The following is a 13,077-nucleotide window of genomic DNA, read 5'->3' on the forward strand; positions in this document are numbered from 1 at the left end:
GCGCCGGGGCACGGCCAGCGCGGGAGCTGCCGCTGACGGGGAAAGGGCTCAGTGCAGCGGCCAGACGGAGCGCGTGCGCGGCGGGAGAGCAAATGGGTGACTCGGGAATCTTCATCATGACAACTGGTTTTTATTAATCTCTTCAAGGCTTCCTATTCCCCTTTGCTTTTTGCCAGCTAAGAGGGATGTGCAGATGATGGGGAGGTGAGGGTGCTGATTTTTAGGTAGATCTGGAAGGACTCTTGTGTTTACTGTGTCCTCATTAATGCTCTTGAGTGGCACACTTCTGGCAGATCAAAGTACTCAAATAAGCACCACTTCACTGCTATTTGCCACATATTCTTCAATACTCGAAATCAGAAAGAAACTTTCAGGTCCTCTCTCTGATCCAGGAGGTATTTGATGGAATAGTGTTGTTATCAGCTGACTTCTGTTCAGATCTGCCGCTATTTTACCTTCCTACAACACCGTCCAGGAGTTCAGTCACCACAGTTACTTCTCACTTGCCTTGTGCTGACCCTGTGCTGAGAACGTGGCCCATGTGTAACTGCTCAGTCATGCTGCATCCCTTTCGTGCTCCATCCTGTTCCCTCCTGCCAGAGAAGACTCACTGCCACACGGCCTCCAACGAGTCTTACTGCTCCAGCGGGAGACCGAAGTGCTTGTCTGTGTGTCTGCATCTTCCTTTGGTCAAAGGAACATTTGCTGGAATACGGAAATTACTCCTGGGGATGACACCTAACATGGTTATCACAACACTACCTGTGAACTTGGCAGTGCTATGTCCTATTTTCAGTACAATCCTTTCCTTCCTTTATTGTCTCAGTCCTTTCTGCTACTGTTTATGATCTTTGTCACCCAGCACATATGCAGCATGGTGCCACGTTCAGATCCCTTCTCCTCAGCGTTGCTTCCTCCATGGTTCTTAGCCACTTGCTGGTGTGACACACTCCTTGGCTGCCAGCTGGCTTGTGCCCGACTCTCTGCTGTCACGCGGGGCCACATAAGCAAAGTTCTTGCTACTGGTGCAGACCTTTTGCCTTATCTGGGTCCCTTCGTGCCGGGTCCGGCACGGCAGGGCCCACCATGGCGGTGTGAGCTCATGTGATAGGAGCACAGGATACCCTTGGGCAACAGAAGCTCTCCTGTAAGGTACAGGTACACAACCTTGTGCTCGTCCAGGGACCTCCCGTGCCATCTGGCTGGTGGGCTGGCCACCAACAGCTCCAGATTGCTGCTTGTGACCTGTAGGGTCACAAAGGGGAAAGCTATGGCATAGTGCTGTAAATGCACGGCGAACATGCACTGCAGAGGACATGGCGGGTCTGGAAGGTGTCCAAATGGTATGTCTCATGCTTAGCAGGGGCAATTTGATAGGGCTGCTGTGAAGATCTCAGGGAAGATTATTCCAAGCAATCTCTACTGTCACCATACATTTTAGAAATTGCAGAGATTTAAAATGTTCTGGAGTTTCTAGTGTGTTAGAGCAGGAGGCAGTGGGACTTCCAGAGGGGGAAGGAGAATTCATTTACAGTATGCACATCTTAGAGTCCCATGTAGCAAGAGCATTTATTTTTCCTCAGGATGTTTGAATAGACTTGTATGGGTAAAGTTTGTCTGTTTACATGTGGTTATAAATGTTACTGCACTGCAACAGAACTTAATCTTGGAAAAGTTGGCTGTGTTGCTAGCTGAAGATCTCCAAGAGACCCAGAGGTGCCTCTTAGTATAACATGAGAATATTGTTTCCAATCCAAAGAACACTTTGCAGGTTTTCTCTTACACTTCCTTGTTCAAGAGATTTGTGCTTGAATTGCCTTGTTTTCCCAGAAATAACAGGTATTTAGCCATAAAAGAATTTGCTTACATCGTGTCACTGGCTTATGTTGCAGTACAGTTGGGTCCACCAAGATAACATGATATGAAGTTACAGGTGATGATGTAATACAAGTCATGGGCTACCCCAAGAAACAACTCTCCCTCTCCTTCAAAATCAAATATCTGTCATTACTCAGGCTTTGTTTCAAGGTTTTTTTTAAGTTTTGGTCTAACAGGAAAGGCATCTGTTCTGGTGGTGGTGGTGGGTTTTTGTTTTTAAAGGCATTGGAGCATCTGAAGCTTCAGCTGAGTTAGAACCACTTTCCGAGATTGCTGAGTATGTCTAACTTTTTCTTTAAAGATGATGTTGTATTCAGATAGACAGTATGAGACTTGTCACATAATGCCAGGGTTTGAAAATTTCTGAGCTTTGCTTGTAATTGCTTAAAAATGAATCTGTTTTATAAATGTATATATCTGCTAATAAAGATAATAAAGATTATCATAGGTGTGGCTGCAAAGTATAAACGACCTCAGTCATCTATAAGTAGCCACATTATGTTTATTTCCCATGAATTCTCTATAACTTGCAAAAATACATATACCCCTGCAAAATAGGATCTCCCATTCCACCCATCTTTCCAGTGTTTCATTAGGCTGGGGTCTAAGGCACTCTTGGAGAGTTATTTCCGTCGCTGTCTACAGCTACTGTTTGATTTGAAGGTATAAGCTACTTGTGGATGCCTTGCACAGAGGTAGTAATGATATCACTGTATTATGCTGCAGAGATTTTTGGTACATGACCTTGGCATGGCTTGTGGTCCTCTACTTATTAGCCTGCCTTCCCAGGATTTATGCTGAATTTCAAATCTGGCGTTCATCCAAGTAGCTACTACCATAATAAATAAATGCTTGGTAATGACAGAATTTTAAGCCTATGCCTTAGACATTGTAGGACTGCAGGCAGAAGTCAGAAGCTTTTTAAGTTTTTCTACTGGGCCTCCCACATCAGTATCTCTGGAAGAACCAACAATTACATCCTTAAAAGCTAGGACAGATCCATGCATCTGTTTTTGTTCTACCAATTAAAAAAACAGTTGGTGACTATGTGTTTTAGAAGATCATGGTTTTATCTGAACCCTGAACTGTTGGTTTATAGCAATTCACAGGAATAAAAATAGTCTAGGGTTATGGTCCAAAATTAGCTTTTGTGTGGTATTTCATATATAAATAGACCAGAGTCTCTTGATCAAAGGTTTTATGACCTTTGGTTGCATTATTTAAATTTATTGTATGTAAAGATTAATTAGTTAACGTGTAATAGCTTTAAAGGTGCTTGGCATTATTATAGGATATAGACTTGGCAAAATATGAAGCTGACAGTCGTATAAAATAATACCAAAGCTAAAATGTAAGATCTTGGCAACTACTTGATGGCTATGTAAACTGAATAAGCTGAAAATGAGATGAAATGCTGGGGTGGTCTACTTGCTGGAACCAAGTTTCCTGGCTCTTAATGAGTTTGCCCTTTCCATAGTGCTGAGCAAGGCTTGCATCCTGCTGTTTCTTCTTGCATCTAATTTCTAATGGCTTCAAGACTTGTCTTTGAAGCAATATAACCGGTTTCACTGGCAATACCTGTCAAAAAGCAAACACAAAATGGGGAAAAACCCCACATTTGTACGTGCTGATATATTCACATACACAATTAAACAGGATGCATTATGTTTTGGGGAAGAGAGCTTTTTACTTTAAACTCATTGATTTGATCTCTTTCTTTTTTTTTTTGACATGGTCTATACAGATCTAGTATTTAACTAGGAAGTGTTTGTCAGCTAAACCTTTATGACCCTTTTGTAAACTAAACATAAGAAGGGAGAAGGCTGTGCGCTAAGGAATTGCTGTAAGTAACCAACAGAAAGGGGAAGGTAAATATAGCACTCGTAGATCATTCAGTTATTCAGCGTAATTCAAGGTATGTTTACTTGATAGTTTTGCAATAAGATCCGCTTTCTCTGGTGACATATCTCCCAGATTTAACCTGCTTACAGATGCTTCTGAGCATTTGCAGCTCCTGAGCACTCCTGAACTCTCAAAATGTGAATAAGGAAATTAGTAACACAACTATCTTACCAGCACAGGAATTCAAATGCTATTGGAGAGAGACTGGAGATAAGAAGTCTGCCTATGACTTCAGTATCAGGATTTCTTGGCTTTTGCTTCATTCATCTTCTAAGGCACAATGAGAAACTCAGTTTTGATTTTAGAGAGAAAGGGGCATCTTGCATTCTACATCTGCCATCGGCTCGCTTGTTCCCAGTGATGGCTGGGGTATCAGAGCATGGCGGTGCAAAATTACAATGTGTGTACACACAGGCATCTGCTGGGAACTGGAAGTTTGCAGCAGCCCTAGACCTTAAATAAATTCCAACAAGAAGAGAAAATTTCGCGAGCTGCCTCTTGTCCTGGCCCTCTGATGAAAGCTCATGCTTTCTTTGAGTCTAATTCCACAGTGGCTTCGTGGCCCACATTTTATATTGCTGTGTGCAATATAAAATATTTCTCATCTGGAAACATGCTGAAATGGCAATTCTGAGACTTCCTCTGGAGTAGGTGAGCAACAGGCTGGGACCTCACACAGCCTTTTACTCAGCTTATTTAGTTTCTTGGTAGGCAGGTGCTTTTCCCCTGCCCTTATCTTGAAGTTATTTTTGACCTGCATTTCAGACTGTCCAGTTCTGTCCTTGCTGAAGGGGCATAGCCGGTATCTGCCAGCAAGTTTTCACAGCAACTGCTTCTTGCTGGTTGGAGTAAAACGGCATGCCTTCGTTTAGCCAAGCGGGTTGGTACAAAGGATTCTTCTCAGCTCTCCATTTCGTGCTCTCTATGGTAGGGAAACAGCATATTTGGTCAAAAATAACCATCACACATGCCAGTGACAGCTCTGGTGACAGAGGCAAAGTAGGTGTTGCCTAAAGGAGGCAAAATGGCCATGGTCCTTCTCAGCTGTGGCACATCTTAACGATAGTTCAGCTGCTGGTGCTGGGGTATAACGAGCACCCATCAGTTGGGGGGGCAGGTGAAGGTGGGGGGACATGAATGAGCTTGAAATCATCCATCAGAAAGACGACAAACATATGGTAGTGAGAGTGGCTAAATACAAAATCTTTCACAGAAGAGGCTATAGCTTATTTGTACCAAAACTTGTTGCTGCTCTGGCAGGTAATCACTAGTCAAGCACAAACTGGGTTCGTTAAAAAGAGTTCCTGGCCTAAAATGTTTGGCTTATGTCGTATCAGAGATCAGACTGAAGGACCCAAAAATATCTCTCTCTAGCCTACAAAGATAGGAAGCAACAGTAACAAAATGGGATCATTATCCAAAGTCTTACAGTGACTGAACTGGCACGTAATGGCAAACTGCTGATGGCAAAAGGATGCTTTCTGCAGCCAAAACGATCCACAACCCTTAACTGTGGATTCCGATTCATTTCAGCCACAGTTTTGTGGCTGGTGCTGTGCCGGTAACATTAGCAAAACAATCAAAATCTGTTAATAACCTAATCCTTCATTATCAACTTTTAACCGGGTTCACCCATCAGAAAGACCCCAGCAAGAGGCCTGGTCAAAAGACTGACTGGCATCGGTGCCAACAGCCATAAACTGTACAGACCCTTCCGGCAGGGACACAGACACTTCAAGACCTTCCAGCAATCTGCTTTGAGCTTCCTTCCAGGCAGCATTGCTGTGGACACTACCTCCCCTATAGATTAAAAAATTGTTTGTGCTGTTTTTTCATTGTATTTTATTTTCTAGTCCCAAGGGTCTTTACAAATGCTGGCTGGACATAGCTGGAGCTGTGCTACAGGTTAGAGGAAAAATAATTTCTATGCTACAGAATTGCTGCTTGCAATATTAAGGTCACACCATCCTAACATGATCCTACTGCAGAGATTAATGCAGATTTTGATGCATTGTGTTGTGCTATGTCGTCCTCAATTAACTGAAGGCGGTTTGCCCCAGGGCGTGCCAATTCATCTGTTCGCTGGAGCTCGCACCGAATTAACACACAATGAAATCGATTCTTCCCCGACAAACAGCCTGCTCATTCATCTGTTGTTTCACTGTGGTACTGTTCTCATTACCACATTTGACTTAATTTGTACGTGTGCTAGTCGTGAAAAAAATAGTCGTACCCTTGCTTTGGGGTATGAAAGGTCAGCAAAGCAAATAGCTGCCTTTTGGGGCAATCAAAATACTCCGTGTAAGATAGATTTAGAATGGCTTGCAGATGCTGCACATTAGAAAGCTAAAAAGTGTTTGTGGGGTGTTTTTTTTTAATAATGAATTTGCACAAGCATCTTGTGTAAAGGATTCCTTACCATACATGAGCCTTTTCCCTTTCACTCTCCACGCATCCCCCAATAATAAAAGAATAATCATGTCAGATCTGTGTTCTAAGGAGTACTGTTTGCTAAAAAGAAGAGTTATTCAGATCATTAATTTGAGCAGTGATCACAGGAAGCAGGATGTTATAAGCACCTATGAGAAACTACTGAGCTGCCACACTGGATTAAAAACTGAAGTTGTATTACTAGTTTCTGTTCCAGTTCATGTGGAAATAATCTTATTTACTACGCAATTTTAAAAATACTTTCAGTTAATAATATGACATTCAAAAATTAAACTGCTAAGATAAACATTTCGTTTTCTGGTAGCTTCCTAAGTTTAGCACTGTCAGATGGAAAGACATAAGTACAGTAGATCAAAGGATGGAACTTCCCTATAAATTATTCCTTTTTAGCAGAAAGTAAAATCTTATTTAGGTAATGAAAATTACCAATAACTAAGGTTCCTCCTTAATTAGTTTGTGGTAACTTTCCGACAATATCAAGATCAATGTGGAAAAAATAAAATTTCCATTAAAGATGCTGCATCTATTCAGCCAATAAAGCTTTTGCATTTCACAACACATAAACATTTTGTTTTCTGGTAGCTTCCTAAGTTTAGCACTAAGTTTCCAGTGTCAGCTGGAAAGACATAAGTACAGTAGATCAAAGGATGGAACTTCCCTATAAATTCTTCCTTTTTAGCAGAAAGTAAAATCTTATTTAGGTAATGAAAATTACCAATAACTAAGGTTCTTCCTTAATTAGTTTGTGGTAACTTTCCGACAATATCAAGATCAATGTGGAAAAAATAAAATTTCCATTAAAGATGCTGCATCTATTCAGCCAATAAAGCTTTTGCATTTCACAACACAATGGGGCATCAGATAATGATAGTGTTTCTCACGGTCACCTACAGACTGCTCTGTGGGGCAGCCTGTGGGTACACTTCTCTAAGCTCCCCAGCATCTGCCTTCACCAGCTACAACAGTCATACAAAGACGAGGGTGGGGAAGTAACAAATAGTAAAAAGGAAGACATAATATTCATGAGCATGTTTAGGGCTGCTCCCTAAGACAAGATAATCGCTTAATATATCAGAGAAACATGAAAAGATTTTAAAGGCCTGTTTCAGGATGTGCCATTTGAGAATGCCTTAACAATCCACATTTCTTAAAGGTCTTTTAAAAAGGTCAAGTTGGGAAATCATGCAAATTTATCCCTTTTAGTTAGAACACAAAGATATACAACTGAAAGAAAGTCTGTCTTTGTTGCTATTAGCAGTATTCCCATAGTTGGAATGATCCAAGTATTTATTTAGCAACAAGTGCTTATGTGGTAGAACAGGTAACAACCCAATCAATGCCTTGTTCTGAATTATTAGTACGTAACTCTGCAAGCTTCTAAATATCCTCTTCCCTCACTGAGATCAAGACTAAACTCGCGCCTGGGTAGAGAAGAACAATATTTATGCTATTTTGTACCAGTTCAGTGGAGTCTTTCAAAATATGTTAAGATCACTGACTCTAATTTTCATGGCAATAAGGATGTAATTTTAACGTACATAAACAAACCAGACAAACTGGAATTTATTGAATTCATACAATACAACAAGGAATATAAGAACTTCCACTTTACATATGTATTTCAAATTATTTTTTGGTATTTTAATTTTAAAACTTAACATTCCATAAGAAAGTATACTATGAAAAGCCAAGTTTGAAGACCAGTTAGGAAGTATTCTTAATCTACGTTGTGACAAACTTGACAGATTGTCACACAGAAATATTAAAACACACTTTCTTCTGCAGAAAAGACAGAAAAAAAATCCTTTAAAATGCTCATTAACATTAAATAGAGACTTACTTGCTTATATACCAGACAACTATTTCAAAGTTGTCATACTGGCAGTATCCTGCCATTCCTGTAACCTCTCATGTATGTAGTTGCAACATATGCTCTAGCTGCATTTTAATAAGTGATATGTTTACAGACGACAAACTGATTACGACTCTTAAACCTTTCTTGCTACTCACACTAACACAGGCTTTTCCACAGGAATGCATTAAGTATAGTTTATCTACTTTGAGCTAGTATTTTCAAAAAGATGTACAGGACATTCACTTCGGCTAACTGTTTTTACATAATAAAAAATATGCTCATCAGAGCATAGCAAAGTGCTGTTTTAACCGTTTGATGAGCTGTTGTGTATCAACATGGCCTGGAAATGCTTCTTCTGACTTCTGAGCAGCTGTGTAACTCCTCTGAAGATCTCCAACCTGTAAGAAACACACAAATTAATTTTATAAATCCAGGCACTGCAGATTTGCATCGTCTATTCTGTGCAGTACATTTCTGATGTTCACAAATGCTTAAACATAGCTGGTCCTGAGAGTGAACAAATAAAACAGAGTCAGTATGGAGGCTTTTGACCTCAGGGTCATGTCCTGCTTACATCAAGGGATGAGAAATGTGATTTTAATGGGAGGGATGCTTCAAGACAGTAACTTTATATCCCATTCCACCTGATTTCTTGAAGGATGGACACCAAGGTACATCATACACAGTGCTTGAAGTGAGGAGGAATAAAAAATGGAAGATTTGTTTTTAAACTCCGTAGAAGTGCCATACATACAGGCAAAATGCAAACAATCAGGCCTCTGTGAAAGTTGCAACTCCATGTGATTTCCTGCTTCCTCACAGAGAGGCCCAAGAGTGTTGGAGAGCTGATGTTGCTCCTCGGCTGCTTTTAGAAGTATGTTTCCACATTGCTCGCTACTTTTAGAACTTTATTTTTTCCTAAATAGCCATCATTTTTTGGAAGGAGGAAGTGTATGTAAGGAAAGCATCTCAGAAAATGGGTTCAGCAAAAAAGAACCCAAATGTTTGGGAATACATCTAGTAAAAACGATAGCTCCTGTGTGGAAAGGAAGAAGCTATGGGAAGCGTCCGTATCCTACTGTTTGCCTCTGTTGCCTGTGCGTCAGTCAACTCAGAGCTTCAGTGCAGCAAGAATGCTCTGAAGGGGAAGAAACCAGGGTCCTGGTCAGAAAACTTATGTTTTGTAAATCATGGCCTTACACCAAATCTAAGGATTGCATTCCCATGCTGCACCAACAGCTAGCTGACCTGGCTATCTGTCTTCTCCTGCAGCCTATGCAGGTTCTTTGTGCAAAAGCTACGTTAACAAGACATCTGCAGACTAGGATTTACTCCTTAATCAGTAAGTACGAAATGCAATTATTCAAAACCATCTTATGTTTCACAACGGAGAGGATACACTTACAAATTAATGGGTTGTTCTCTCCTTGACGCATGTACTTTAGTATCTGTAGGAGCTGGGCTGCCCAGACAACACAGACTCATAACAGAATCTTGAAGGTGTAGGCACAAGCAAAGGAGCAATTTTTTCTTGTGAAAAATATAAGGACTTGTACAATTTTCTCCTTACAAACAGGAATGTTGGACACACTGTTAATTCAGTGTCTGACACTCTGTGTGAAAGAAATTAACATACAAAATTCAAAGGTCGTAAAGCCGAAGAACAGACTTTCCTCTTGAGATCAGTAAGATCATGGGATAAGTGATATTCTTTCTATAATTACTGATAAATCATATTATACTATTTCACTTCACATTCTGAAAAAGCTAATGACTGTAAAGACTGTAGATGGAATTGTTAATGGATTGTTCATCTTCTGGGCATTTGGAAAATTACAAAGTTAACTTTACAGCTAGTTGGCCTCACTTTTTCTCAAAAGCAAACATTTGAATGACTACTTTTACAAACAAAGCTTCTAGGTATTAAAATGAAAACGTAACTTTAGTTTTCCTTGAGTTTATGCACTCTGTATTCTTTCGTCTTACCGATTTGGAATTCTCAGTAATAACAATAAAACCCCAACTGCTCCACCAAGGCTCAGTTTTTAGATTACAAGAACAGAACAGTGCATTACCTTCTCTGAGAGTATTGCAAAATTGAAATGGGGCTCGTACATATGAGGTGCTAAAGATGAAGCAGTCTGCAGCAAACCTCTTGCCTATGTAGAGAACGAAAATAAATATAGTCAAATCTGTGAGGGAGAGAGAGTAACAAGAATCTAACGCAATTTTCATCATTCCTAAAGAAATCATCCTGAGTTTTCTTTACTAGGCCTTTACTAAGAAAGCCATCTTCAACTATGTACAATTTAGGCATGGCACAGTTTAATACCATTGAAATGAATAAGACTCTTGGTTGAGTCAGAAAAAACATGCTGGGACTTATTCAATTAAGCAATTCAGTTCTATACACCAAACAAATAGATTAATTTCTTAAAAAACGATTTAAAGTCCCACCCTACTGTATTTATCTGTTGTCTCTGACAGTATCTCTGACAGTACTGTCTTAAGCAGCCCTGAAAACCTAAATTTTGTCATAAAAATAACAGTTTTTACTCAAAAATTTTAATAAAATTACATCTTTTTATTCTGACTAGCATAATAGCAGCATTAAAAACTAAAAAAAATTAAGTACCAGAGTGTGCATTTTCATGCTATAAATCCAATACAAACTTAAGGTCAACTTGTGAATGCTTTTACTAAGAAATGGAGAACCTTGGGGGAAAAAAACTGATCTTTTAAAAATAAAAGTATTTTAAAATTGTTTGGGAAGGCAGAGTTAAGAACTTATTAAAACTCCTTAAATCTGACAACCCTAAGTACATGCAACAGTACTTGTGAAAGAACACTGTGAAATAAAATTAAGTCCAAGATAAGCAAAATATCTTCACATTTTTTGTTCTTCTGTGCATAATTTTATTGCCATGATGACCCTGATTTTTAATTATACATGTGCTATAAGAAGGAAATAGAAAATTTTAAGCTAAAAAATAAAATAGACAGGAAACAAGTGATCCTAGTGGAAAGCCTGAGCAATGCTAACTATTAGCAATCACAACCTCCATAGCTGGATGTAAGTTCTACCTGGGAATTAAATGACTGTAAATTTACTATTTATGAAACTGAAACCCAAAGTTTATTTGGCAACATCCAGTGCTTGGTTCATTTCAGTGTTTCCATGAATTGCTAGATTATCTGAATAAAGTTAACTTTGAGAATTTGCTCTTAAAAAGGTATTTACTGTAGCTCTCTGATGTATATATGAATCCATCAAAATAAGCCTGCTCCCATAAGGATTAAAACAAGCCCACAGTAGTTCAAACTGTCCAACAAATGCATATTCATTTTAACTGCATGTGTATAAAAAATGAATGCATTTAATCCACTGTGCATGTCAGTTGTACATCTATGTGCAACACAACTTAGTATACTCACATTAGGTAAGATGAACCACCAAGCTTACTGATGCAAAAGTATTTATCAAGAACCTGCTGCTTTGTGACTGAACTCTAAAGCAATCTACTTGTTGAAAAAAAAATGTGATTATATAGTCAAAGTTGTAATTTAAGTGACTACACAATGATGGGTTTTGTTTTGGGTATCAATTTAGAAAAAAGATCTCAAAAGCTGCAAAGCCACTGTAAACCTTGTTTGTCTTTGATGAACCATTTGGATATGCCTAAGAATAGGCAGTTTAATGGGACATGGCATGACAACGTGGAGGTTACACTGAAACATGCATAAAAGTTATCCATGTTTTCTGCCTGTAATAGTAAGCTAGACATTCATATGATGCCTCCAAATCAGGGAAATGACACACTTCTTAAGTACCAGAGGGCCACAGGAAGCATTCTGCTTAGGCTGAGATTCAACACCAACCTGTTCAATGTGACCTTTTCGCATTTCCAGCACAGCCAAGTTGTTGTAAGCTTCCGCATAGTTGTTATTGTTGACTAGCGTTAGCCTGAAACACTGGTAAGCCAGATTCAGGTCTCCTATCCCCTAAAAGTAAGATTGTACTTTAATTTGTGAAAAGACTGGAAACAACATGCATCTCTCTTGTTGCCTGGAGTATCTTTTCACCCGTATCTACTACCATAGAATATGAATTACAATAAAAACATGCTGATCAGAACCATATGTGCTTTCTTCCCAGACCCTCTCATTTGCTACTTATTCTTCCTCCAGACAGAATCGTTTCTCTCCAGTGCAAACTTCCATGTTCCAAGTGATATTTTCTTAATCTAATTTAACTTTTAGATGACTAAAGTGTCATCTAAAGACTACACTATCTGCTACCATCTATAGTGGGGAAAGAAAAACAGAGATGTCTTCAGAGGGGAAGTCATCTTGCCTCTCTGTCTCTGTACAGAAAAAAAAAATCACATATAAGCCTAGCTTTTAGAAGATAAAAATTAAGGGAGATACATTTCTTTGTATGGAGCAGCTGACTACTCTTTAGTGCTCTAGTATTATGGCCAACACTGACATAACATCAGGTTAAACATTAAAAGTGAGAAATGATGAAAAATATAGGCACATCAGTTCAAATTAATGCGTTTCCTCATTGTAATGCAATCAAGACGAACAGTTGAGTTTCTCTCTGACTTAAGTTAGATAGTAATCAGCATCTGAAGACAACTCGTATTAGAAAGCTGTCAAAAACTTTATTCAGTAACCTTATTCTGGGCATGCAATTAAATAGAAATCTAACACAACTTCTGGAAGAACATCTGCAAAAATGGGCAATGAGTGCAAATTAGTATAGAAATTTAACAAACTTTATCACACAGTTACACAATATTTCTATAGCTGCCTATAAGACAGAGGAACATGCCTTCTCAACTATGACATACCTAGCATTTAATACCTGCTGCATGCTGCTGAATATATTTTTATGACAACAGAATTGGTCTAATGCTCCATGTAACACAAGTAACAGCTCAGCGAAAAATATCTTGGATTACATTTTTTTGTCAGATTAGCTTGTA

General features: G+C 39.1%; 1 protein-coding gene across 1 annotated transcript in view; it reads right to left on the reverse strand.

Moving 5' to 3' along the window:
- Window positions 1-8,292: 8,292 nt before the first annotated feature.
- TTC8 (tetratricopeptide repeat domain 8) overlaps window positions 8,293-13,077 on the reverse strand; it is a gene marked incomplete at its 5' end in the record, with an annotated part of 33,284 nt that continues 28,499 nt past the window's right edge. The window contains 3 exons of the mRNA XM_010284479.1: window positions 8,293-8,484; window positions 10,162-10,245; window positions 11,966-12,088. Of these exons, the coding sequence (XP_010282781.1) occupies window positions 8,368-8,484; window positions 10,162-10,245; window positions 11,966-12,088 (324 nt within the window). The remainder of the gene's footprint in view (window positions 8,485-10,161; window positions 10,246-11,965; window positions 12,089-13,077) is intronic.

Source organism: Phaethon lepturus, unplaced genomic scaffold (assembly GCF_000687285.1).
Source record: "Phaethon lepturus isolate BGI_N335 unplaced genomic scaffold, ASM68728v1 scaffold11883, whole genome shotgun sequence".
In the NCBI taxonomy this organism is placed as follows: domain Eukaryota; kingdom Metazoa; phylum Chordata; class Aves; order Phaethontiformes; family Phaethontidae; genus Phaethon; species Phaethon lepturus.